Source organism: Anabrus simplex, chromosome 11 (genome assembly GCF_040414725.1).
Source record: "Anabrus simplex isolate iqAnaSimp1 chromosome 11, ASM4041472v1, whole genome shotgun sequence".
NCBI lineage: Eukaryota > Metazoa > Arthropoda > Insecta > Orthoptera > Tettigoniidae > Anabrus > Anabrus simplex.
The window spans coordinates 30772772-30800642 of NC_090275.1; the positions used below are offsets into that span (position 1 = coordinate 30772772).

General features: G+C 39.6%; 2 protein-coding genes across 2 annotated transcripts; both read right to left on the bottom strand.

The window, feature by feature from the left end:
• Positions 1–1237: 1237 nt before the first annotated feature.
• On the bottom strand, positions 1238–17947 carry LOC137502670 (H/ACA ribonucleoprotein complex subunit 1-like). The gene is made up of 2 exons (XM_068229594.1): positions 17861–17947; positions 1238–2014 (listed from the first exon to the last, which is right to left on the bottom strand). The coding sequence occupies exons 1-2, from the start codon at positions 17945–17947 to the stop codon at positions 1238–1240; spliced, it is 864 nt and encodes a 287-aa protein (XP_068085695.1).
• Positions 17948–18859: 912 nt separating this feature from the next.
• LOC137502671 (uncharacterized) lies at positions 18860–27641 on the bottom strand. Its single transcript, XM_068229595.1, has 2 exons — positions 27630–27641; positions 18860–19880 (listed from the first exon to the last, which is right to left on the bottom strand). The coding sequence occupies exons 1-2, from the start codon at positions 27639–27641 to the stop codon at positions 18972–18974; spliced, it is 921 nt and encodes a 306-aa protein (XP_068085696.1). The 3' UTR covers positions 18860–18971.
• Between the last annotated feature and the right edge of the window lie 230 nt (positions 27642–27871).

Sequence of the window (27871 nt, forward strand, 5' to 3'; positions counted from 1 at the left end):
GCCCGTATGAGTGGAACGAGTGATTGTGTGTGAAAATGTTATCAGATAAGTGTTTTTAGCTAGTGGTTTTACGTCGCACCGACACAGGTAGGTCTTATGGCCACGATGAGAATACGGTACAGTTAAAGAAAATATTAAGTTAATATGATAACCCAAGTTAAGTTTAGTTCTCGTGTAGTAGTATATTAGTTGTTATACCTAGATTGATTAAGCTTTTTCTATCACTTAATGTGTTGTTGATCTTATTCAACAATGTATCTTATATATCAATAATTTAATTAAATTAAAAATATTAGTATCTTCCAATAAGAAGTTAAAATTGCAGAAATTACAGTATTTAATTTTGATCTAGGTCTACTTTTGCGGAATTAAATGTATTTAACATTCTTACGTCGGCAACGTGATGTACGAGCAGCGTACTTGCCTCTTACCCGGAGGTCCCACGTTTTATTCCCGGCCAGGTCACGGAATTTTACCTGCTTCTGAAGGCTGGTTTGAAATCTACTCTGCTTATGTGATTACAATTGAGGAGCTATCTGACGGTGGGATAGCGGACCCGGTTTAGCCCCAACTTCACCACGGATAACAAAGGCTCTTAACCGTCTATCTATCTATATTTTTTGAAGTGTCGAATACCTTCCATTATTTTCCCTCTGATTAGTGTTAATAGAGGATGGTTGTCTAGTGGTACTTCCTCTTAAAAGAATAATCACCACCACCATCACCTTAGCCATCATAACCACCGTAACTGTAAATGAAGAAGTAGATGGGGACTGGCTCCTTGACAACCACTGGTTGAGGTACTGGTTAAAGGATAGGTTTGTTTATTGTTCCTGGGTACCTTTGAAACTCACTTCTCCTGTTCATGGACACCTTTCTTAGTAGGACAATTGTAGGAAAGGTACTAAAAGACAATTATCAGTATTTTCAAAACCTTTAGAAAGGATCCACAGGTCTAAATTTTAATCCTAATCAGCTGCAAGGATAAGAAATAATGAACACAACACAGAACTGTTAAGTGAAATGGATTTATTGTAACAAAATATTTTTGATTAATGATGATGAAATATGAAAATGATGACGATGATGTTTTGTGGTGCTGACTGTGGACTAGTGAAAAATTGATGGCCTCCGTAGTTAGGGACTGCCTGTTGATAGAAAAGTCGTCGGTCGGTGATACCAACTAAACGTTGTATTGTACTTTGAAGCCGGGCCAAAGCCTCCTTTGTTGGAATGTTCAGCCATGGTAACCGCCGTAACCGTAGCCGTAGCTGCTGCTGCTACTGCCAAAATCAAGGCCTCCTGAATGTCCTCCAAGACTGAGACCACCTCCGTATCCTCCGAGTTCACCGCCATATTCGTGTCCCTTGACGTAGATGGGGACTGGTTTTTTGACGTACACAGGATGAGGTACTGGAACATGGACAGGCTTGTGGACTGTTACTGGGTATGGTTTGGGTACGTAGACCTTGTAGGGTACTGGCACGGAGACTTTTACGGGGTATTTAACAGGGTAAGGGACTTTCTTCTCCACTTCTACAGGGTATGGCTTCTCTACAGTGACTGGGTAAGGTTTGGGGACGTGAACAGGGTATGGTCTGTCAACAGGAACTTCGTAGGGTACCTTCACTGGGACAGGGTATGGCTTCTCGACAGTCACAGGGTAGGGATGAGGGACGGGCACCTTGACCTCCTTGGTGATAGTGATAGCCTTGACATGATCTTCATGGACATGGTGGTGGCCATGTTCACCTCCGAAGTCGTAACCTCCTCCTCCTCCTCCTCCTCCTAGACTGAGACCATGTGACAGCTCTCCTCCTCCGTAGCTACCACCTCCCAGCTCCAGACCGTGTCCGAAGTCAAGACCACCCCCTCCATACTCATAGCCACCTCCTCCGTACTCAAGACCACCTCCTCCATACCCAAGGTCAAACAGTCCCCTCTTATCAGTCTTGGACGATTTCTTTTCCTCCTCTGCAGCACACAGCGCAGCTGACGTCACTAACAGCACCACCTAAGGGAATAAAGAAAAGCTACAGTTAATAATAATCTCGGAATATTGTATCTGGTAGGGGCAGAAGTCCGTCCGTATAGTCATTAACAACGCCTGGATGATATGCTTAGCCAGGTAACTACGAAGATGGACAAGTTGCCGATTTAACTCCTAGCAATTCCAGTGCAAGACAACTGTGTTGTCACTACTGTACAGCGGGTTGTGACATCCCCAGGCTGAACATTCCTGCTGTGTGGATTATAATACGAACGGACGTATGACCCTACCATACATTTATTCTGTAGGTTATTTGCTGAGGGAGTTCCTGAGTATGACCACAGATCTGATGGAAATTCCAGGTTTGTATGGTTTTGGCCGACCGCATAATGGTGGAGAGCTGGGATTCATCGGAACCATGGTTTTCTTTTCTTGGTCGCTTGGTAGTTACTAAGATATAAAATCTAGAGTTGGTAATGTAAATTATCACCTAAGCAACGGAGAAAGGAAACCATAGATCCAATGAATCCTACCCCTCCACGATTAAACGGGCAGCCAAAATTACACAAGACTGGAATTCTCATTAGATCAGTGGTGTCATATGCAGGAACTTCCTCAATAATAATAACAATAATAATCATAATAATAATAGTAATAATACAAGATCAAGAAATTCAGGTAGCTTAACAGATCAGAAAAAGAGACCAAAATCAATCAACTTGAAGCAGCATTACAACTGGCCAAATATATAACAATAAATGCATTTCTTGGATAACATTACAACGCAGTGTCTGAACATGGTTAGAACAGAGAAAAATCATGAAACAGAAAAGGTAGAAAGAGAAATCAATTTTTAAAATATTGATCGCAAGGAAGTGGAAGGACACTGAGGGCTGACAATTTGAGATGAGATTAACAATCAGCTGCAGAAGACTCCCATATATTAATTAAAAATTATTTGCATATTTGATCAGTAACCTAAATCTAGCTTGGAATGGTTCCAAGAGACTTTGAATGATATCAAGTATGACATGAATCTTGAATAGTTAAGGCCCCTCTGAAGTTGTATCGTTTAGGAGGACTGCACGTAAGAATTTTGACATTCGAACTGTTCTTTCATTTGACAGTGAAATCGGAGCTCTTTTAGGGAAACTGAAAAATGAGTTGTCAGTTTTTTCAATGTCTTTCAGGAGACTTTTTATTAAATAACAATCATGAGAAGATTATTGTCCTTCTCCAAAAATTGAATTCTTTGAAGCAGTGGTGTTAATTGAAGTTAGAAACTTGTATCTTTCGAACGTCAAATTTGCACACATTTTAATTTTACCTCTCAAATTTCTTCAGCTATAATTTTTGTTCAATAAATTTCCAAATTATTTGCAATTATTTATGAAAAAACTAGATAACCAACAGATAGGGAATCAGTCACCTTAGCGACTGCCCTAAAAACAGATCAATGTTGATTGATGATTGAAGGTTGCAAATTTTCAGTGATACTTTTGGAATGTGTCGTGTCTAGAATTACATTATTCTCATTTTTTGATTAAGAGTTATGATTTCCTTGTATTTGAAGATATTTTTAAAGGGTAGAAACTTTGTATAGAGCGTTCGGAAATTTTCATTACAAATGCCTAGGGCTTGTAAAATGGACTGAGAATATTACGTCTTAAAGAGGAATCCATGTTCGAAACGTGGATATTTAAATTTATTCTACATGAAGATGCGTTCCTTCCGTTGGATGAAGCAGTGATTCAACACAGACATAAGATGTGATTGAGCGAGTGTATTAGAACATGATTCACAGACACAGTGTTTTTGCACCTAAATTGATGGTTGTGATATCCAAACGATGTTGTAGAGAACCAGGGTTTCTAAGCACCGTTTGAAGAAGAGAAAAGCAGATTGTGAGGTTAACGTAAACAAATTTTTAATGTGACAAAATAACTAGATTTCCCTCGATAGTAGATTAAGTTACAGAAATACTGAATGTTGGTTTGTTAGAAATATAATTAACTGTAATGTAAGAATCTCATAATTGTTCCGTATTTACAGTAAAGTATATATGTCATTTTCGTACTCCATCTTGATCAATACACAAGTGAATGTGATATTTCTGATATTTATGAATACTGTTCATACTTCTCCTACAAGACTTCAAGAACAAGTTATTTTTATATATTTTTATGTATGATTTTTGGTCATGTTTGTGTTTTTATGTTAAGTAAATTTGAAATCCTTTAAGATCAATTCCTTCGTATCGACTATCAAAGGCTTTTTAGAGCATTTCTAAAAACTTTATATTCCTTTTTTAAAGACTGAAGAAGTCCCAATAGGGTCAAAACATGTATCTTTAAATGTGGTTTTAATCAACATTTGTGTATTGACCAAGGTGGATTATTCAATTAAATATTTTATTTTATAATTAAATGCGTCACAACTAACTAAATTACTATTATTCCTTTACCCAGCAAGAGGGAGATCTGAAATTTTGGCATGGGAATGGGATGTTTTTGGATACGGGTTCCGATTCAAAATAATATCTACTCAGGCCTCTTTACAATCCCTAAGAGACTCTGAAGAGAATACGACTGTCTCGGTTTCAAACAGTGGCTAAGCTTTCATTACAATTTCAGTTCAACGGTTTCGCGTTATTGTTTTAAGAAGCAGACGAAAATTTGACTATTACTTGCTCAGTACTTCATGAGATATAGGTACCTGTTATATTGATAAACGTAAATACGACATTTGACCAAAGTAATACAGTACGAATATTTCATTGTAAACAAGTACCGTATTCTAGTCTTTCATACTACCCATAACAATGCAACTAAAGCATGAAACGAAGTTTTCTCCTCAGATTCATTTAAATCAAAGTATTCTGTATCAGTTGGTTTAAGATATCAAGAGATTTCAATATAACCACTTGAAATTGCAATAATCATAAAAATAACTTGGCAAAAGTTAGGAAATTGTTTCTAGAATGGTTATAAATAGAGGCCAGAATTTTAGGCAATAATAGGTTGGAATGCAAACGTACTGAAGCGAATAACAAGTATAGTGTTTAGTGCACAACGCTTATGTTATGAGCTATGCATAAATATTAGGGGTTCGGCCCATCGGAAACACTAGAATTATGCTACTCTCAATGCGTCACAGAAGAGCGGCGTAGTCGACACATCCTAATAACCAAATATTAGTTTACATTCTAATTAATTACTGCCTAAAAATCTCTGCTGCAATTATTAACAAATGATACAGCGAATTTATCTCGATATTTTAAGTTACTTCATAGAGTGAAATCTAGAAATTTCTCACACTCTAGCGTTAGTATTCCGATTCCTCTTAAGACGAGGCTAACCAGCATAGCACTCTTTTACAATGTAGAACAAAACAACTAATACCTCTCCAACCACACAATTGATTTTCATTAAATATTTACCACGAGTAGTGCATTATGAAACAATTCGTAGCTTAAGTGGTAAAATTATATCCTAATATTTTTATTTCCGGGACTGTCAAAACTACTTATGGTGTATTACCGCAGAAACCACCAGTGGTACTGAACTCATTCTTTCTTGGTATACTTTTAGAGTGTGGAGAGTAATAACAAAATGATCTAACAAAATGATTTGTTTAACAAGAAATATTTAATACAGAATACATTCTTAGTTGAATTTTAAATAACATTATCAACCTGATACTAATTCCCTTAGGGACTGCCTGTCCGAGGTGGTAAAGCCCTGCTCGGTTCACACGAATGGACGTTGGTTCGATTCCCCGTCACGAAGTCGAAAAGTGTAATAAACGAGATTTCCATTTCCCGAGAGACACAAGGCCCTGAGGTTCACTCATCTTTCACGAAAAATGAGTACCAGGGTAATTCGCGGGGTTAAAGGCGACAGGGGATAGAGCTAACCACTCTATCTCACTTAATGCCGAGATAATAATAATAATAATAATAATAATAATAATAATAATAATAATAATAATAATAATAATAATAATAATAATAATAATAATGGCGTGTGGCCGAAGAGGCCTCGTTCCCGGCAGGCGACCTGCGTGTCTGTGAGGATGGAGCTCTACCCATAATGAATTCTAATGATGAAGATGGCACAAACAACCAGCCTCCGAGCCATCAAAATTAAACAATGAAGGTTAAAATCCCAGATCCGGCCGGGAATAGAACTCGGAATCGTCTAGACTAAAAGCCAGCACACAACCATTTAGCGATGGAGCCTGACAGTGACATCCCTCCAAGGGCCTGTAAGATGACCGCTTTATGTAATTCTTTTAGTACAGATTAATGCACAACAATGAAAGAACTCATGCTGGAAGTTTCGTGTTAAAGGAACTGATATTACAAGAGAAAATACACCCTCTGTACGAAAAAACGTACATTTTGGAAAATAATGGAAAATGTAAAGGATGTGTAAACAGCACGCCCATCTTACAGAATAAATGTCAAGAGCCCAAAATATGAAGACTAATAGAGATGTCTAAAGTAATATAGAGAAATTTATGAGCTTTTAAAATAGCAATTTTGACCTGGAAGCTGAGTTATTGTCCCCTTAAGACCGTGAGTCGGAGACTCCACCACTAATCTACGTAGACTACCATTTAGAGGAAGGTTTACTGTTACCATCCTTGAACAAAGTACAAGAGCACGCCTCACACGCAGGTAGGTTGCCGTAGTAACCGGGAGAAAGTTTAGTCCGTACTCACCAACAGTCTCATGTTGCTTTGAGTGAAGAACTATTGACCACAACACTGGACTGTACGGTAACTCTGGGGGACCTCCTATTTTATACTCTGACATGGTCCTTTCTCTACCCCCTCCACCATGACAGCGTCCTTCCTTCCTCCAATAAACGGAAGAAATCAGTTTTATTAAGTAGAGCCTTAATATGTTCTCTAATTAGATGAAAGTTAGGTGTTCCTTTTTCACATGAGTGGACCGATTTAACTGCGTAAGTGGTGCCAAGGCACCGGTGACACCAATGTAAACAACCGCAAAACAGAGATGGTCTAGAGGGCAAAGCCGGTAAATAGAAGTCCTGTCTGTACAGGCACAGTCAGCGAGGAAACGTCGATGTAAACTAACTCAGGATGGCCTCCTTGCTGCAGGGAACAGGGTTACTAGTAACAGTACATTAGTATACAGTGATGTAGGTAATTGTTTTCTATTTCTAGTCAGCAGTCCGTTTAATGTTTATTTATTTATTTTGTATATTTATGTATATATTTTATGTATTTATTTCATACCACCAACTTACAATTACACGTGGCATAGTCACTATATGTTTCTTTCTTTCTTTCTTTCTTTCTTTCTTTCTTTCTTTCTTTCTTTCTTTCTTTCTTTCTTTCCTTCTTTATTTATTTATTTATTTATTTATTTATTTATTTATTTATTTATTTATTTATTTATTTATTTATTCCATAATCCGTTTCCCTCTCGGGCTGGCTTGTCCCTCGAACTCAGCGAGGAATCCCACCTCTATCGCCTAAAAGGCAGTGTCCTAGAATTTGGGTCGGGGGAGAAAACTGGAAATGAGGACCAGTACCTCGCACAGGCGGCCCCACCTGCTATGCTGAATAGTTGCCTTGTACGGGGATGGGGGGAAGATTGGAGGAGATGGACAAGGAATAGGAAAGGAAGTGGACGTGGTCTTAAGTTAGGTACCATACCGGCAGTTGCCTGAAGAAAAATGGTAAACCACGGAAAACCGCTTCGAGAATGGCTGAGGAGGGAATAGAACCCCACTCTAGTCAGTTGACCTCCCGAGGCTGAGTGGACCCGGTTCCAGCCCTCGTGCCGCTTTTCAAACTTCGTGGCAGAGCCGCGAATGGAACCCGGTCCTCTGGGAGTGGCAGCTAATGACACCAAGCAGTACACCACAGAGGCGGTTAGGGTCTGGGGATGGATGTTCACACTCCTAAACTCCTTCCACCCACATCTACGCCCCAGGTGGTGCAAAATACGTAAATTTTATATCAATATCAATAATGGGGCACCGATTTCCTTTCTTTGCGGTGGGTAAAACAACGTTGCTGTTTATTATTTGATTACATAATTTGAAAACATATTAAGAGCAACGTTTAAAATTAAATTATCTGTGCTTAAAAAGTATTAGCATATGTTTTGATATTTCTTAGGTACGATTCAAATTTATAGTAAAGATGTTACGAAGTTTAATTTATTTCCGGTTGAACACTTGAAGTTCCTAAAATGCTCTAATTTTGTGCAAGCAATTCCCAGTAAAATTCATCTAAACGTATAAAATTATTAAGGGACATAATTTGTAATTTATTCTGCTCTGTATAAAAGGAATTAAATTTACGTGTGGTGCCTTTAATAATACGCCTTTGTAAAACATTAACTTCTAAGTAATCTGCCCGTCTTTGAACTTTACCTCAGCGCACCTGTTTACCCTTCAAATACTCGCATTGGGCAAGCCGAACTTTTAATTAGTATTCATCGACCTACCATCGCCTGTACAATGTTGAAACACTGAATGCGACTGAACGTAGGAGTAATGGAGAGGGTTCATTTATCATCCGTGGATCAGTGCGGGCCTTTGGATCAAAAGGTCGTGGGTTCAATCTCGGCAGAGGTAGGAGGATTTTTGAACGGGCGGAAAAGAAGTCCACTCAGCACTCCATGTCTTAAGATGTCGGAAAGAAAAAAGTCTCTGGTTAAATCCGATAAAATAAATTAATTAATTAATTTATTTATTTATAGATCAAAAAGTGGAGATCACTTGCAGAGTAAAAGTCAACCTCAAATTAACTCGCAAGTAGCCTAAATGGCGCCAAATCAAAAGTCTTGCATTATTATTATTATTATTATTATTATTATTATTATTATTATTATTATTATTATTATTATTATTATTATTATTATTATTATTATTCCGCTTTTCCCACAACTGTAGTATCGAGGGTGCGAACTGTTTCGCACGCGTGGATTTGGCCCAGTTTTAGGGTCGGATGCCCTTCCTGATGCCAACCGTATCTGGTGGGATGTAATCAGTATTGCGTGTTTTTGTGGTGGTTAGTAGTGTGGTGTGTTGTCTAAATATAAAGGGGCAAGTGTTGGGACAAACACAAACACCCAGTTCCCGAGCCAGAAGAATTAATCAGACGGGATTAAAATCCCCGACCCGTCCAAGAATGAAAACCTGGACCCTGCAAACCGAAGGTCTCAGCGTTGACCCTTTTGCCAAGGAGTTATATTATTATTAATATTTTTTTTGATTCGTTGTGCCCAACTGTGGAGCGCATTTGAACTTATTTTGCACAATGTTTCTTCTTCTTCTTCTTCTTCTTCTTCTTCTTCTTATTATTATTATTATTATTATTATTATTATTCACGTGCACCACATTTGTATTCCCTATCTGACATTCAATTCCCTTAGATCCGTTTTCAGCCGACATTGATTGATTGATTGATTGATTGATTGATTGATTGATTGATTGATTGATTGATTGATTGATTGATTGATTGATTGATTGATTGATTGATTGATTGATTGATTGATTGATTGATTGATTGATTGATTGATTGATTGATTGATTGATTGATTGATTGATTGATTGATTGATTGATTGATTGATTGATTGATTGATTGATTGATTGATTGATTGATTGATTGATTGATTGATTGATTGATTGATTGATTGATTGATTGATTGATTGATTGATTGATTGATTGATTGATTGATTGATTGATTGATTGATTGATTGATTGATTGATTGATTGATTGATTGATTGATTGATTGATTGATTGATTGATTGATTGATTGATTGATTGATTGATTTTCGTTCTCTACCATTAAAATCGCAATTTTCTTAAGAAAACAAGTATTGACTCTGTAATGTACATTAGATTATAAATGGACCGTATATATTATAATATTAATCGTTTGACGCCAGACGACAAACATGACTGATCAAATACTGAGCCTAGCTGAGTGGCTCAGACTGTTCAGGCGCTGGCCTTCTGATCCCAACTTGGCAGATTCGATCCTGACTCAGTCCGGTGGTCAGCCTCGTGTCGGTAGATTTACGAAAAGTAATTTCTGCGGGACTAAATCCTGGCACTTCGGCGTCTCCGAAAACCGTAAAAGTAATTAGTGGGACGTAAATTAAATATTATTATTATTATTAAATATACCGAGAGAGTGGTCGCGTATTTTGGGTCACGTAGCTATCAGCTTGCATTCGGGAGATACTGTGTTCGAACCCCACTGTCGGCAGACCTGAAGATGGTTTTTTATCGTGGTTTCCCATTTTCACACCAAGCCATGGTCCCTTCCCTCCCACTCCTAGCCCTTTCCCATCCCATAGTCACCAAAAGACGGTGCGATGTAAATCAATTTGTTAAAAAATTAAATATCCGCATTCTTACGTCCATTGACCTAATTACCCGAAAAGTTGCCCGTGTGAGATTTTGGAAGCGAGATGCATGTAAAGTTCTTCCGCGGTAATGTCCAGCTTCCTGTGGGTGCGCCGGTTAAGAACTTCCTTCATGAATAATCTGAACGAGTGAGGTGGTTTCCTTATGGGTTCAGTGAACCAGAACATACATTGTGATACTGTAATATGAGCACCTGGTAACTATACCACTCTGATCTGCATAACTTCCGGCAACAACACACGAGTTAGAGAGAATATTTTCATCACCTCTACAAAAGAATAACAGAAGAAAGGAAAAGAAAGTTCACTGTATGACAAAAATAAAAAGAAACTTAAGGTCCAAAAACCCTTTCCAGACCAATGATGCCATACGGCATTACAAGTTTTGCGAATGACTTAGAGCAATTGAATGTAATTATGAATCCAGGTGACACAATGTTAATTTACCTTGTAAGACTACATATAACTACCGCCTATATGGTGTAATGGTTAGTGTAATTAGCTGCCACCCCCGAGGGCCCGAGTTCGATTCCCGCTTCTGGCATGAAATTCGAAAATTGACCCGAGGGCTGGAACGGGGTCCACTCAGCCTTGGGAGGTCAACTGAGTAGAGGGGTGTTCGATTCCCTCCTCCGCAATCCTCAAAGTGGATCTCCGTGGTTTCCGTCTTCTCCTCCAGGCAAATGCCGGGATGGTGCCTAACTTAACGCCATGACCGCTTCCTTGTCTACATCTTCTAATCTTCCCACCCCCCTACAAGGCCCCCGTTCAGCATAGCAGGTGAGACCACCTGGGCGATGTACTGCTCCTCCTCCCTAGTTGCCCTTGAGGCAGTAAAGGTGGCATCCCTCACTGAGTCCGAGGGAAGAAACAACCCCTGAGGGTAAACAGATTAACAAAGAACGAAAGAAAGAAAGAAAGACTGTAACTAGCACAGTGGGTCACTGGTTCGATTCCCGGGCGGTTCGGAGATTTTTAATCGCATCTGATTTATTCTCCTGGCTGTTTGTTTTTGTCCCAGCACTCTTCCTCGTCATATTCAGACAACACACCACACTACCAACCACCAAACAAATACGCAACAGTGGTTTTTTTGCTTTACGTCGCACCGACACAGAAAGGTCTTAGGGCGAAGATAGGATAGCAAAGGACTAAGAGTGGGAAGGACGTGACCGTACAGCCCCAGCATTTGCCTGGTGTGAAAATGGGGAACCACGGAAAACCATCTTTAGGGCTGCCGACATTGGGGTTCGAACCCACTATCTCTCGAATACAAGCTAACTGCTGGGCGACCCTAAATGCACGGCCATTTGCTCGGTCTTTAGAACTGCATTTGTGTTCTTAATGTGTTATATTTTCATACACTTTATAGTTGTAGCTTTATGTAGCTGATGGGTTCATTAGTCAGCTATAGATATTAGTCATTCTTAAACCTGCGACAGTAACAAGAAACTGGACCGAAGCCTGAACAGCTGCGTAAGATATATCTTTAATCGGCGTTCTAATTGATGCTCATAAATCGCCGTATAAGCTGCCCTGGCTTCGAGTGCATCCGCGCCGTGTTATCACTTCTACACAAAGTACTTTCCACTAATACTCATCACTATCATAATATCACTTTACGTCCCATTAACTACTTTTACGGTTTTCGGAGCCTGCTATCTTTCTTCACCTTGTATCATAACCAGAGTACAAAATCTGGCTCCTCTCTTGCCATATCTATAAACCGCACTGCTGTTTACAACCACTCTTTCAAAATCTCTGCGTCCAGGTCATGCAATTTGCTGCCTGCGAACATTAGAGACAATCCCTTTCATCGCAAGTTTAAAGTGGCTTGCCGCGAGCATTTCCCAATGACTTGCTGGATAATTGTTGAGCAAATGATTGAATGATGAATGAATTGATTACTGTAGTTACTTTATTTTGTATATTTTTAAATTATAAGGATTCTATTATTACTATTCGTGCTGACCTCGCGACACGTCGTAATCTGCAAGTCTTCGGGCTGAGCAGCGGTCGCTTGGTAGGCCAGTTCCCTTCAGGGCTTTAGTACCATGGGTTTAGTTTTAGTTATTATTACTGTTATTTTTTTCACATCGTTGTGCCCAACTGAGGAAGACGCTTGAACTCATTTAGCTGATGATTTAGCTTTCTTCTCTTCCCAAAATCTCTTCATCCTCTCAATGAAATTCCTCCTACCTTCTTCTGTCCAGGTTTCATTAGTTCTATCTTTTGGCTCGGCGAAACAATGATTATTAATCAGTGTTCTGAAATCTGATCGGTTCTTCATAGTCTCCTGGTTGATGCTGATTTCCAGAAGATCTGATTCTATTTCCTTTAGCCAGTTGTTCTTGACTTTCAGTGTGAGGGCAAGATTTAGAATTATTTTGGTCAGTCTATCATTGTTCATTCTGAGAATGTGACCATAGAATTTCAACCTCATTTTCCTGATAGTGTCTGAGATTTTTCAGTATGACAATACATTTCATGAGATTTCCTTTTCATCCATACTCCCTCTGTGCAGACTGGGCCGAAACTTTTCCCTAAAATTTTTCTTTCTTGCTTTTCTATATATTTTATGAGTGATCTACTGCTTAAGGTTTCTGATGCGTAAAATGCTTCAGATTTAATTAGTGTATTATAATGTCTTAGTTTTGTTTTCCGAGATAATGACTTTTTGTTGTATGTGTTCCAAGTAATTCGATATGCTTTCTGTAATTTAGTAATTCCCTCCTTATTTACTTCACGATTTAATCCAGAAGGTTAAATGATTTCTCCTGGTTATTTGGATCTATTTACTTGGGAAATTTGTCCTCATTTAGTCATCATAGTTGGCCGTTTAGAAAACGAGAGGCTCCTTCCGTGTACCGGTACTGGGTTTTTTCATATGATATCTGAAGTCCTGTTTTGGCTGCAATTTCATGTAGTTATTATTACTATTGTTATTGCTATGTTATTTGTAAAGCCCGGATTTTTAAGCAGTAACAGGTTAGATTGCAAACTACTGTAATTTAGTAAAGGCTGTCGGCCACCCACTCTTCCATAATGTAGCAAGAGTAACATAAATTATAGGGGTTCTGATGGGCCGTACTCCTAATGTTTATGCAAACCCAATAGCATAATCGTTGTTAAGGTAGACTATACTTGCTGCTCGCTTCTGTTAGTTTGTATACAAACCTATTAATGCATAAAAATCCGGGCTCTAGTTAGTTGTATTTGCAATTATTAGTTATGTATATGCATACTCTTCTAGCAGTTAAGTGTAAGAGAGGGCATTGAGCCCCATGTTAATCACCTATAAAGGTATCATCTGTCTATTTCTAACGCAGATAGTTTCAGGACTAATTGTGTTGAGCGCCCCTGGACTAGACAATTGACAGTGAGTGCAGTCGGTAAAAACTTAGGGAAGCTATATTTCCTCCTGTTCTATTATCTAGAACAGTCAGGTCTCCTAGTTTCACTTGCAGTTATTCATGCCCCCAAAGTAATGTTTCTCACGCAGTTGTGGTTTCAAAGCGGTAATTTTAAAAACTCCTCGAGCTAGAAATGCGACAGCACGCCCGTTATGAGGTAAATTACAGATGATTCGAGGTGCACTTTCTCCTTGTCGCAGAGTATTGAATCTAGATCATTGTCGTATGACAACGAGCAGTTTCTTCCAAGCTTTTCTTGCCCGTGTACCCCTATATCAACAGAAAAAAACTGACGAATGCATAAAGTATAATATTACAACAATGTTTTACAATAATTAGCAGAAGAAGCTGGTGTCATTCATAGCATAGAAGTGCTTAACTATCGCATGTGGAACATGCCCAATTTATAATTTGGGCGTCAATCGTAATTCTTATTCACGAAATTCATTGTGTTCATTGTCTCGGTTTAATATATTGGACACGGGGATGGGCTGTAAATGGAGTCTCGAAGAGCCGAGTGTGTTGCCTCTGGAACCGGCACTCTCTACTCCTGTATTGACTCCGTTGATGCATTAACGCTATCTATCAACTGTTCACGGAACTACTTGGATTTATAATTTCACTTCCTTCAACCTGATAACCTTCTAAAGTTGTGCTGCGATAAATACATTATTAGCCAGCAAACATTAAATATTGTTTCAGGTTATCATCGTTGTTAATGTAGCATTTCGGCGATAATGATAAGAGTAAGTAGAAGGAAAAGGAGGTAAAAAAGGATCTTGAGCAGTCTGGATTATATAAGGACACCATAGTGAACCGAACAAAGTATAGATCAGTAATCGAAAGCTTCAGAGGCTTCCATGGCGAACAGAAAATTAACCATTCATTTTTGCTATGATAGTTATAATCCACCTTTTATGGTCTACATTGAAGCTATTAGAAATATTATTCGCCCAGGAACATTAGCCATTTGCTTAGCTGCTAATAGCACCTGCTAAAACGGGTAAGGAGAGGAGGAGAAGAAGAGCGGTAATAGCTACAGCCCATACAAATAAAGGTGTTTGGTCTAGTGATATTCCAGGAGCTCGTATATTAATAGTTGTGGTAATAAAATTAACGGCCAGAGAAAAATACAAAGAATTTGGGCTGCAAAGAAGGGTTCTAGTAATATGCACTTGTTTTTTAACGTGGTATCAAATGACCGTAAACGAATATTATAATAATAATAATAATAATAATAATAATAATAATAATAATAATAATAATAATAATAATAATAATAATTAGCACTCGTAGTGGTAGAACAAGGCAAACTGCCAATCTAATCGACCAAATAATGATGATTAAAGAAAGGATTGTAATTTTTAGAAATAAATAAAAAACATATTATCATACTTTATAATACTTTATTTACCTAAAATTCGTAATTCATATCTCTGGGATATTTTCAAAATTGAGTTGCTTTCCTGACGTGCTAGAATTGTGGATTTTTGAAAACACCTCAAAATATGGAAGATATAGTTCCAAATTTGGATTTGCATTAAGCTTTAATTTTCGCAAATTTGATTTGTAGACTTGATCTTTCTCCAACCGTAGTGATTGTTTTCCGTGTACCCCTGACCTGCTCAGAGCGTACTCCCAGTTCCGAATTGTTGACAAGAAGAATTTTGTGTTCAACAAATGTGTCAGTCGTTGGAGAAAGGAACTAAGTTTCATTTTGCATTTTTCGTATATTTACGAAGTATTAATTCGACCAAAACGCATCATCCTGTATTGAAAGAAACAGTGCGAGACGTATTCGAAGGGGAGAAAACTCATATCAACTTTCATGATCATGAGGAGAAAGGAATCTGTCAGTGACATGGTTCCGTTCTAAACCAAGACTGCCTTTGATACTTGCTATTACAAGAAAAATGTACTCTCTAGAGGAGTGCTTTTCAAACTATGGTACGGGTACCCCTAGGGGCACACCTGAGTCTTTTAGTGGGGTACGCGAGCAACATTCAGGGAAAGAAGGAAAATTGAAATATGGAAGTTAAATATATTTGTGGAGCCAATCTTCGCTTAGAAGTTTCACCTGGACTACGACACATCAGAAAACTGTGCCACGATATGCAGGTACACCCATTTCATTGAAACGTTGATGGTTCGTAATCTCTGGACTCCAGAATTAAGATCGGAAATATTTCATAATTATTTATTAATTTGATACCGACACTAAAATCTAGCATTTTGTGAAACTTTCACACAGACAGGATGTCCTGTGTTATTGTATTATCATTGGATTATCCTTGATACAGAGACAAACTCTTAAATTTCTTGTGATGTATTATAAAATTGTGTTTAATTTCAGAATCTCGTCTTGTTTACGACATGTATTTAAAAGAATGGTTTATAACCAATTAAAATTAGCCAGGTGAGCATGCACTTCAACCTATCTTTTATAGGTTTCTTCATGGCGGTACATTGAACTTTAAGCCATGAGTGAAGGGTACAATCTGATAATAGTTTGAGAACCTCTGGTTTAGAGAAAAAACACACAGGGATGTACTCCGAAATGCGGAGCAAAGCTTCTGCGTATCAAACAATACGTGAATGACTCAATAAAACTTGGATTAGTAACTGCCTACACTTTTATAAATGGCTGGGCCAAACATTCACTCAAGCTGATAAAGAAAATGACAAATTATGGTACCAGAATGACCTAAGACCTTAAACAGGGGTTACAAAGAAGGAAAAGTGAGGGTAGGCTACAAATGACTGGGTCTTCTTACTCTATGAATAGGATAAATCTAAGACAGCTATTATTTTAAGAGTATAGTGTTTGGAGTGTAAATATGTAAATTTGAAATCGTCTGCACATATGTAAATATTCAGTAGAGTTTATGTAAACATACATGTGGGGATGGAAGCACTTCCGTGTATGTGCGGCTTGCTCTTTCTCCCAATACCACCTTTAGATTGTACGTGTACAATTTAAATAATAGGTAGTTATTGATATAAGAGTAAACAAAATGGAAAGGATGTTTCATATGACAAAAAGTATATACAATAGGAAATCTCTATCCTGGAACTTGAAATTCAGGCATTATCAAACAGTGGCCCGGCCAGATATTTTATATGCAGAAGAAACTCTTAAACTTACAATAATTGAGGATCTTGAAAAATTAGAAAAATTTGAAAGAAGAATTTTGTGAAAAATACTGGGACCTATAAGAAACAACAATGCCAAATTTAGACTACGATCAACTTGAAAATCTGACAACTGTAATGAGGAAAAGAAGACTCCAATTTTTTGGACACGTTTATGAAGAACAACAGACTAACTAAACAAACCTTCGACTTACTGAACAGTTACAAATCCAAACCAACGTGGTTCATTGAAATTGAAGAGGATACGAAAAACTCCGGAATTTAAATAGATACGATAGAAAACAGAACACGCTTCAGAGAAGTAACCGACAAGGCAGGATTTCAGGAGAGAAAGAAATTAATAACTTGAAGACAGTGGACTCAAGAGAAGGAACAACAATCTCAGGTAATGAAGGAAGTTTGGAAACGAAGAAAGTTAAATGCAAAGAAAAGTAACAAAAGTTGATTTATCGTACCCTCAAAAGGGTTATTCGAAGAAGAAGAAGAAGAAGAAGAAGAAGAAGAAGATTTCCAAACTGGCAGCAGATATTAGAAAAAAGAAGATTGAAATGTTATGGGCACCTTCAAAGACTCCCAACGAGAAGGCTTACACACAAGATCATGACATACAGCAGAAAATTGAAGAGTGTATCATGCATCCAAGAAGTCTAAAAGGACCTGGAGAAAGCCCAGATCGATATATCAGAAATTTTAGACATAAGTTTGTTCCTGAACTGAAACTACCTCCTCTGCAAGATCCTCCATAGCCACCTAAACTTAGGCCTCCTCCGTAAGACCCACCATGGCCTCCTGAACAGAAACTACCTCCTCCGTAAGATACTCCGTGGCCACCTAAACTTAGGCCTCCTCCGTAAGATCACCATGGCCTCCTGAACTGAAACTACCTCCTCCGTAAGATCCTCCGTGGCCACCTCCGTGAGATCCACCATGGCCTCCTGAACGGAAACTACCTCCTCCGTAAGATCCTCCATGGCCACCTAAACTTAGGCCTCCTCCGTGAGATCCACCATGGCCTCCTGAACTGAAACTACCTCCTCCGTAAGATCCTCCATGGCCACCTAAACTTAGGCCTCCTCCGTGAGATCCAGCACGGCCTACTGAACTGAAATGAACTCCTCCATAAGATCCTCCGTAACCTCTGCCGATGTTGTATCCCTTTACAAGTACTGGAATAGGTTTCTTGACGAAGTACAGCTAGAGAATAAAGTTCCAAGGAGACCAGGAACCAAGTGAACTGAAGAAAGGAAGAAAGTCCACGGATAAAAAATGGAAGCGATATGGAAGACCAGAAAGGCGAATCATAAAAGCGCTGCGTGATCCAACAGGTTCCGTATGCAAATAATAATAAGAAGAAGAATCGTACGGCCTCGACTTCGACGCTCCGTTTTACTCCAGGCCCACTAGATGGCATAGTAAACCGAATCTCTCTTGGGCGTCTGTGGCTGAGTTTTCATGAATTTTATCGAGTAAACACCAAAAAGTGTTACCAGAGATCTTTCACATGCCGACATCGTACGACATGGAGTGTCCCATGGACATTTTTCCGCCCTTCAAAAATCCAGCTTCCTCTGCCGGGTTTCAACACTCTATCTTGGGATCCGGAGCCATATTAGCTTGATTTTTTGTTCATAAATTAATCATATTTCCTCAAAATTCTTACGGTGTGCTATTCTGTGTTATTTGGCAAACCTGGAATGTTCTGAGTCAGATTAAATAAATAAAGATCAAATGGTAAATTGGAGACAATGGGATGAAAGAAGAGTCACAAAATTTAAACAAATTAAATATTTATAGAATTAATTTATTTATTAAGTCTTTCAGAGCTGTGAGCAAAATGAATTTACAACTTTTTGACTTCAGATGAGGAAAACGTGCCTGAAGAAGGGAAAGAATTCGATGTGATGTCGGTGGTGTGGTGAACTGGGGTAGCCTCCGCAAGGACTGCACCCGGGTTGAGCAGCTTCTGAAGACTGGATGAAAGTTGTCCGTCCCTCTTCAGCCATGATGGTATCCTACGAAAGAACCTCCATGACCTCCCAGACTGCCTCCGTAAGATCCTCCGTGGCTACCTAAACTTAGGCCTCCTCCGTAAGATCCACCATGGCCGCCTAAACTTAGGCCTCCCCCGTAAGATCCACCATGGCCGCCCAGGCTAAGACCACCTCCATAGCCTCCGAAAGATCCACCATGGCCTCCTGAACTGAAACTACCTCCTCCATATGATCCTCCGTAACCTCCTCCGATATCGTATCCCTTTACAAGTACTGGAACAGGTTTCTTGACGATCACTGGGTGTGGAACTGGAACAGGTACGGGCTTGTGGACAGGAACTGCTACGGGCTTTGGAACGTGAACAGGGTATGGTCGAGGTACAGGCACCTTGAATGGGACCTTCACTGGGTATGGTACCTTCCTCTCTACGGGGTAAGGGACTGGCTTCTCTACAGGGACAGGGTAGGGTTTGGGTACATGCACTGGGTATGGTTTGTCTACAGGCACAGCGACTGGAACCTTCACTGGAACAGGGACATTCTTCTCCACAGGCACAGGGTAAGGATGAGGAACAGGGACACCGACTTCTTTAGTTATGGTAATGCTCTTGATCTGCGCGTCTCCTCCGTAACCACCGCCCAGACTGCCGCCTCCAAAACCACCTCCAAAACCTCCTCCATAACCTCCTCCGAGGCCTCCTTCGTATCCTCCATGTCCACCGCCTCCAAGTGAGATGCCGCCTCCAATTCCATGTCCTCCACCGAAACCAATGCTTTCACCTCCGCCGTAACCAAGACCGGATATACCCCTCTTCTCCGTCTTGGAGCCCTTCGCCTCTACCGCCTGTTCTTTTGTTCCCTTCTTGTCTTCTTCAGCTGCGCACAGCACCGCCCCCAGCACAACCAACACCACCTGGAGAGAAAATAACATGCACTAATTAATTAATTGTTCAAGACCTGCAACGAAGATGGACAAGCGAGCTTCTTACGACTCGTGGATAAACATTTTCAAAGAATCCTTGCCACTTTCAATGCTATCAACTGAGTCCAGAAATACAAGGTTTTGGATGTCTCTAAGCTGGACAACCAAACCTTTGCTGGATTCAGGCCTTCTGTGCAATGAAAACCAGAAATACCACTCACAAAATTAGGTATAATATTCTAAGTTCCCGCATCATTTGTTGTATTATCCCTGCATTGGAGGGCTCAAAAATGGGTAGCTAGGAAGACCGAAGGACACTAGCTCGATGTATTCTCAAATTAATTTATGGGACAAATCCTTAGGTCTATCAAGGATAAAGAAGACTGGAGACACAGGTCGAACAAAACGATATACGACGTGCGTCGAACTCCATTTCCTCGAACTTTTAAAATTCAAATTCGAGAAAAATTCAAACATTTCTCACGGTTTCATTGTTAAAACTTTGTGTTTAATCCAACTGTTTGTTTAATTTAAGTAAGAAGTCCATATTAGTACCCTCATATTTTACCCCAAAAAATTGTGTTTGAGAATGACGGAACACTGTATTGGTTGAAGAGAAAAGTAGTGTGGCATCGTGATGGCATTGGAGAAGGAATTGTAGCTGTTATGAATCTTGGAAGAGGTTCAAACTCTTGGGCACCTGAAGGCATGTTTCTGATATCTGACAAAATCCATTCATTAGGTCTAAATTCATAACTTCACGTGGAACTGATTGACAATCAATCAATGAATCGCCACTGACCTGCTTTTAAGGCTCTTGCCTAGGCAGCGGTTTACCTGTTAAATTTGACATGAATGTCTCATGGCAGGGGTTGATCCCAAAATTTGTGTAATGCAACAAAATGTGTGATGGAAGTCACTACACTGATATGAAGTGTCTTTCCTCCTTTCCTTGCGGTGCGGTGTTTTCCCTTGTCACTACAAAAATTCATTTTTCTCTGTGCCTTCATTTTACCGTCAGAAAGAGGAACTCGGTCTGGAAAATGTTTTCGAGTGATCCGAGCTATCTTGGAACTGGAGGTGCTGGGTTCAAACTCATTGCGTGCAGATAGCACTAATCTTGAGCAAACGTCTTGCACAAACTAGGAGGTGATGAGTTTCTTAGCTTTCTGTTTGTTGTGAACAATACAACCATTCGCTATTACCATCACAATGAGATGGCAGCCACGCGCAGAACAAACAATAACAAACAACTTTACGAGGGAAGCTCCTTTCACGAGTTCTTATACCTTTGAACATATCGATATTCTAGCACTAAACAGATCGATATTCTTCCGCTAAACAGTTACGTGGTGCTATCTAGAGAGAGTATATGCACCTTCATGCTTACTGGCATCCACAAAGGAGTGCTAGAGCTGTAATATTACGTTTTTCTCCAACACAAAGCGCGACAAATCGAACAACGTAATATTACGCCCGCCGCAGTTTCAGAAAGTTGTCTTGCAACGTAATAGTACGGCGCTCGCGCTCTGAGTGTTAAATGATTTCAAAGAAGTAGGGAACTCTTCAAACATCTTCCTTGGTAAATTACTTCAGGGCATCAATCTTCATCGTATAAATAAGTATTTCTCGAGTTTGTCCTCTACAATTCCAAACTTATCTTTATACTATTATATTTTCTACTTTTAAAAACTTCACTCCAGTTTTCCTTTACTAATGTAATTCCAAGCCGTCTCTGCACTGACAGCGTTTGACATAAACATGCCGTATGTCTCGGGTTCATCTAACAATTGGCGTTACGTAAGTTAGCGTCACAAAATGTGTGATGGAAGTGCAACCCTAGCAATCGTGTAGACTGAGATGTAAGGTATCGATGGATGGCCAGGCAGTGTTACCTAGCAACCGTGCTGGCTATCTCTTATGGCTTACGGGCATCTTAAATTAACAGCCGTTGATGGATTGCCATGACCAGTAGACATATTTATAATAGTTTGATTTTCACAAAGAGAAAACTTGTTTGTTGAAATCTCCACATTTCTGAAAAAGTGTATATAGAATGAAAATATTATGTTATGTATCTGTATGTATTTTATTGTTTAGTTTTATTTATTATATATATATACATAAGTAGGCTGATCAACAAAGACTGAGAGTGATTTTTTCCTGTAGCTTCCTACCTGTAACATAAATATTTGAAAAGAGCTGGTTTTTGTGTATAATGTCTGTAAGCGGCAGCACTCTCGTATCGGTAGGTCGGTAGTAATGCTCTATTGTGTAGGCGCTACGTGTATTCCGCATACCAGACAATGGATTTACCAGCATGCAGTTACCCCTCACACTACTGTTACTGCACATCAGTATTGGCTACACTGAGGAAGCACATTGCTAAGAAACTACCAGAGCTTTCTCGGACTGGGTGGTGAATTCATCACGACAATGCACGGCCTCACGTCGCAAATCAAGTTATGCAGTTTCTGGCTCGATTCAACATTACCTGTATACCGTATCCACCTTATATCCCTGATCTTGCACCCTGCGATTTCTTAAAATTCTCATCACTAAAGGCAAAGCTTAGGGGCATTCCATTTGAAAATTCTGAAGCAGTGCTCAAGAAAAGTGAGGCAATTCCCAAGGACCTGACAAAGAATAGTCTGCAGCATGTGTTCAAGGACTGGCAGAGACGCTATGAAAAGTGCACTGAAGTAGGAGGGGATACTTTTTAAAAGATCATGTAAACATTGAAGTGGAATAATAAACATCTGCAAAAAAAAAATCTGTCTCAGTCCTTGTTGATCAGTCCTCGTATATATTCAACTGCACAACATATTCATAATCATTGTTTGTTTAATTAGTAGTATTACCAATTTAGTATTAATACATCCTAATGCATTTATTAGTAGTATTCATTTAGGTTAGTTCTGCATTATAGCAATCATGTAATTATATAAACTAACAGTGGGGCCGATGACCAAAATATTGGCCCGTTTTAAACAACAAGCATCATCATCATATAAACTAAGAGACTGCAAGTGGGGTAAAGAAACCCTGTAGTTTGCTATGGTCGGCCCCGTAGTGTAGGAGTAGCTTGCCTACCTCTCACCCGGAGGCCCCAGGTTCGATTCTCGGCCAGGTCAAGGATTCTTACATGGATGTGAGGGCTGGTTCGAAGTACACTCAGCCTACGTGGTTACAATTGATGAGCTATCTGACGGTGAGATATCGGCCCCGGTCTAGGAAACCAAAAATAACGGCCAAGAGGATTCATCCTTTCGAGCAAACAACACATCTTAATCTGCAGGCCTTCGGGCTGAGCAGCGGTCGCTTGGTAGGCCATGGCCCTCCGAGGCTGTTGCGCCATGGGGCGGGGCTTGGTTCAGTTTTAGTAGTTTGCTATAAATATCTGCTAGATGCCAATGCTCCTCCAGTTTATACAAAAACTAACACCTCAACATCGTCTACAACACTGCTGGTATTGTTGGAATGCTCCAGTCTAGTCAGGGGACAATTTAAAGAGCTCCTTGTTGATATAGTGGAAAGACATCCACTGCCGTAACTAATGTCTGCTCACACAATAGATGTCTTAGAAAGTAGCATTCTCTTCTCCAATAACAGAAGATTTATTAGGTGAATACTTAGGCTCGCCGTGTTCACCACGTGAAACATTTATCATTGCTCAGATTTCTCTCCACCGAGCTCGATAGCTGCAGTGCGGCCAGTATCTAGTATTTGGGAGATGGTGGGTTCGAACCCCACTGTCGGCAGCCCTGAATATGGTTTTCCGTGGTTTCCCATTTTCACAACCGTCAAATGCCGGGGATGTACCTTAATTAAGGTCACGACCACTTCCTTCCCACTCTGTGTTAGTGTGACGATAAACCACCAGCAAAAAAACAATCGAGTGAATCAAGCAATTATGAAAGGAAAGGTCACGGAAGAACCTGATTAATTGTTTTTTCATTCACGAAGAGAGTAATACCAACTGTAACAACATACGTCACGCAAAGTATATAGCAATCTTTTGACATCACTACTATTGTGATTGAAGGATACATAACAATCAATCAATCAATCAATCAATCAATCAATCATCAATGACCTGCTAGAGGTGTGACAGACGGTTATTTTTGTGTAACTGTTACATATGTCACTGCTACAATAATGAAACTGTGAAAAGTAACAGTTAAAAATAAAGTCCAACGTTCCTGGTCACGGCTTCAAGCTTGTCTCCTTACAGCTGTGTTGCGAAGTCCCATTCATTCACTCGCACATGCGCGCACGCATCACTACACTGTTGGAAGTCGGTATAGCAAAACACGTATTCCTATTTGCTATAAAGTTAACGAGAGGCAGACAACGGATGAAATGAGAAGACAGAATAGCGTCTTTTTCTGACATCTAGAGGAGTGACTACGACATTACCCCGATCAAGGATAGAAGACAAGTGAACATGATTATCTGTCTACCAAACCTCGATACAAACCGGTACAAGACGATCGATTAAGTGAACTGAAGTAATTTTATGTTATATATAATAGCAATATAGGAGTTCAGCATACTAATTTATTTATGGTACAAGAAAAAATATACGGGTGAAACTTATAATAATATTATAATGTAGGTAGCCCTGCGCGATGTCTGAGTCAACCTCTGAGCAGTTGAAGATGTCATAACAGTTTACACTTTAGTTACCAGATGGCAGCAGCAACTTAAACAAATACACCATAGAGTATTTCACTTAAAGCAATCTCCTACGAAAGCGCTCTCACTTGAAAGACATGCGTACTATCTGAACTCTGAATGTCACATTCTGTGTCTGTAAGCTGCTACTAGTGACAGTTCCCACTTCCCAGTCGCTGTTTTCACTAGTACGTTATTCTGTTGTCGTTACTCGGTAACCTCTTATTTTTGTCCTCATTACATTTGTAACAGTGACGTGCATGTAACTGTGACAAAGTAACTGCTACGTTATTTTTCAGCCATCACTATTACCTGCATTTAAAGCTTTCGCCCAGCTAGCAGATTCCCTATCAATTGTTACCTAGTTTTCCCTTTAAAATTTTGAAAGAACTTAGAAATTTATGGAACATTTTCCTTCATAATTTATTCAAATCCTCTACTCCTCATCTTATAAATGAATACTTGCACCAGTTATTGTCCTCTTGAATTCCACCTTGATCTTCATCTTTCCCATTTTTGGAAGCTCCACTCCAGCTTATTCTTCTACTTATGTCACTCCACGCCATCTCTCCACTGACAACTCTAAACATACCGCTTAGTCGAACAGCTCGTCTCCTTGCTCCCAAGTCTTCCCAGCCCAAAGTTTCCAACATTTTTTGTAACATTACTCTTTTGTCGGAAATCACCCAAAACAAATCGAGCTGCTTTTCTTTCTATTTTTTCCAATTCTTGAATCAATTAATCCTTGTGAGTGTCCCATACACTGGAACCATACTCTAGTTGAAGTCTTACCAGAGACTTATATTCCCTTTCTCTTCACTAAAATCCAATCCATCAGATGAATCTAAGAAATGAGATTGTAGGTTCATTTAGTATACAAAACCTCATTAATAAATTACTTGCAGATTTCAGTTCCTATGTAGTGTGGTCATTTGAAAATGAACACCCACAGCCTGTTTCCGGTCATTTGATCGGGTCGGAAATGGAATTAATGAAGCCGGCATCTAGCTGTGAGGACAGGAATTGTACCGGCTGCCAAAGCCTGTCGCACTCGTCTGGGGCAAAGATTAATGACTGACAGATGATATGAAATTTTAGTGTTGCTGGAGTGAAAGATGATAGGTAAAGCCGGAGTACCTGGAGAAAAAACAGTCTCGCCTCCGCTTTGTCCAGCACATATCTCACATGAAGCGACCGGGATTTGAACCACGGACTCCAATGGTGAGCGGCCGGCGCGCTGCCGCCAGAACCACGTAGGCTCAACTGTAGTTATTTAATTGATTTAATTATTTAGTGTATGATTCTCAGCGCTGGGAGTGTCCGAGGACTTGTTTGGCTCACCTGGTGCAGGTCTTTCCATTTGACTCCCACGAGTGACCTGCACCTCTGGATGTTAAAGGATGATGAGATAACGGAGGGTGAAACCCTGTATCGGCACACGGCCTTCTCCTGTCAAATAACACTCAGAGGTCATTTCCAAGTTATTCATTTACGTGTCCGAATCAAATAACGTTTTGCCAGTGATTAGCACCTGTTATGGCTTTAGTATTTGTATCCATAAAGTCCTCTTTTGAACACTGGCACACCAGCATGGTGGACTGGCTCTTTGAAAATACCTCAATTGCAGAGCTCATCGTTTTTGTTAAGCAAGTTCCACTTCTTCAGGTTGGTCTTGTAACTTGAAAGTCCCGTCCTGTTCAAATATTTCCAAATACCATATCTTCAAGCCTTGATCTGGTGTAGTTTTCTCTTATTGAGGTATGATTCGGTCCTTGAATTTTGTCTTCGATACCTTCACACGGGAAGTTCCTTGTGGACATCTGAGGGCTGCTATTCCCCTTTAAAAAAATCTCCTTCAAGACTTGTCTGTCAGATTGTTTGATGGCCAAAAATTGCATGCCTTGAGTCACTTTCTTGCCATTTCTTCTCAGATGCCACAGCAGAAATTCTACGGTTGTGAGGTGGAGAAATTCCAGTAAGAGGATATTTCCCCTGAAGTGATGTTGGTCTAAGACATTCCAGACACAGTTCTGGAAGTCTCATTCAGAGGTATATCGACCTCTATGGAATGTCAAGAAGAAATCAAAGGTGGTGCTGCATGCTCATCAGCTGGAAGTACAGTCCAAGGGCTGAAGTTCTGAAAGTGGCGGGGTGACCACACTAATTTCCCAAGTTAAGACTCATTTAGGAATCAAACAGACCAAGAGCAAGAAAACTGGAACTAGCGTACCAAGTGATTAGAGACACCTACAAAAAGAAGAATCCCTCAAGAAAAACTAAAATCAAACGCTAGTGTCTGTATGCCACAGGAACCATGTTCTCTATGGAAACCGGTGAAATAGTAGAAGAGACAGAGAAAAGGGACAGGAAAATATTGATAACAACTGGGGATTATTGAAAACGGAGGAAGGAGAATTTAAACATAGGAGGAATGAAGATCTATACAAGGACGAAGAAAATGAAAGGATATCAGACACGATCAGAAAGAGTCGAATTAAATTTTTTTTGTCACATGATGAGGACTCCTAAGACAGAAATGTTCTGAATGCACTAAAACATTTCCCCAACAACAAAATAATCCTCAATCGTTAATGAAGCAACAAAAAAAATATTCCTGTAGAGATTACACGAAATTCTAGACGACATTAAGAGAGAATTATACAAAATTGATAACCAAAATGCCTCGAGGTAAATCGTGCTAACAAGTTTAACATCAAATTGAAACTTATTAGCATGAGATTCGAAGGATGAATTCTACCGTCTCAGCTGCTTTCCCCAGCAGTAGTGTCCTTTAGTTTCAAACTCTTTAAACTTAAATATAATTACTGTTGATAATGTTGAGGTCTTATGCGGCGGAGAATTTATTATCACTAACCGGACAGAAGTGAGGTGAAAGGTCTGAAAACCTTACCTCAAGGGAGAAGTGAATTCTACTTCTTCTTCCGCTATCCGCATTATTTTTTAAGTTGCCCATTTTAAAACCAAGAATTCTTGTATAGCATCTTTGTTTCGATGCGGAAAATCTTGGAGATATATTCTTAGTTTATATGCAGTTCAACTTACCAGAAACTTCATGTTGCCGTGCTCTGAGGAGATGAAGATGCAACTGACGATCTCATCCCAGGATGCATCCCCATTTATAGTGCACTGGGATGCACCTTTCACACTCTCACCTGCGTTCACGGTGCCTAGTTCTTCTCCACGGTAGACAGCGTCAACAAGATACGATCATTGTCCTTCCTCTTCCACTGACTTCTGGGACTGGTCTTCAACCTTGTTACTAGACCGTGCCGTAGCTGCAGTAA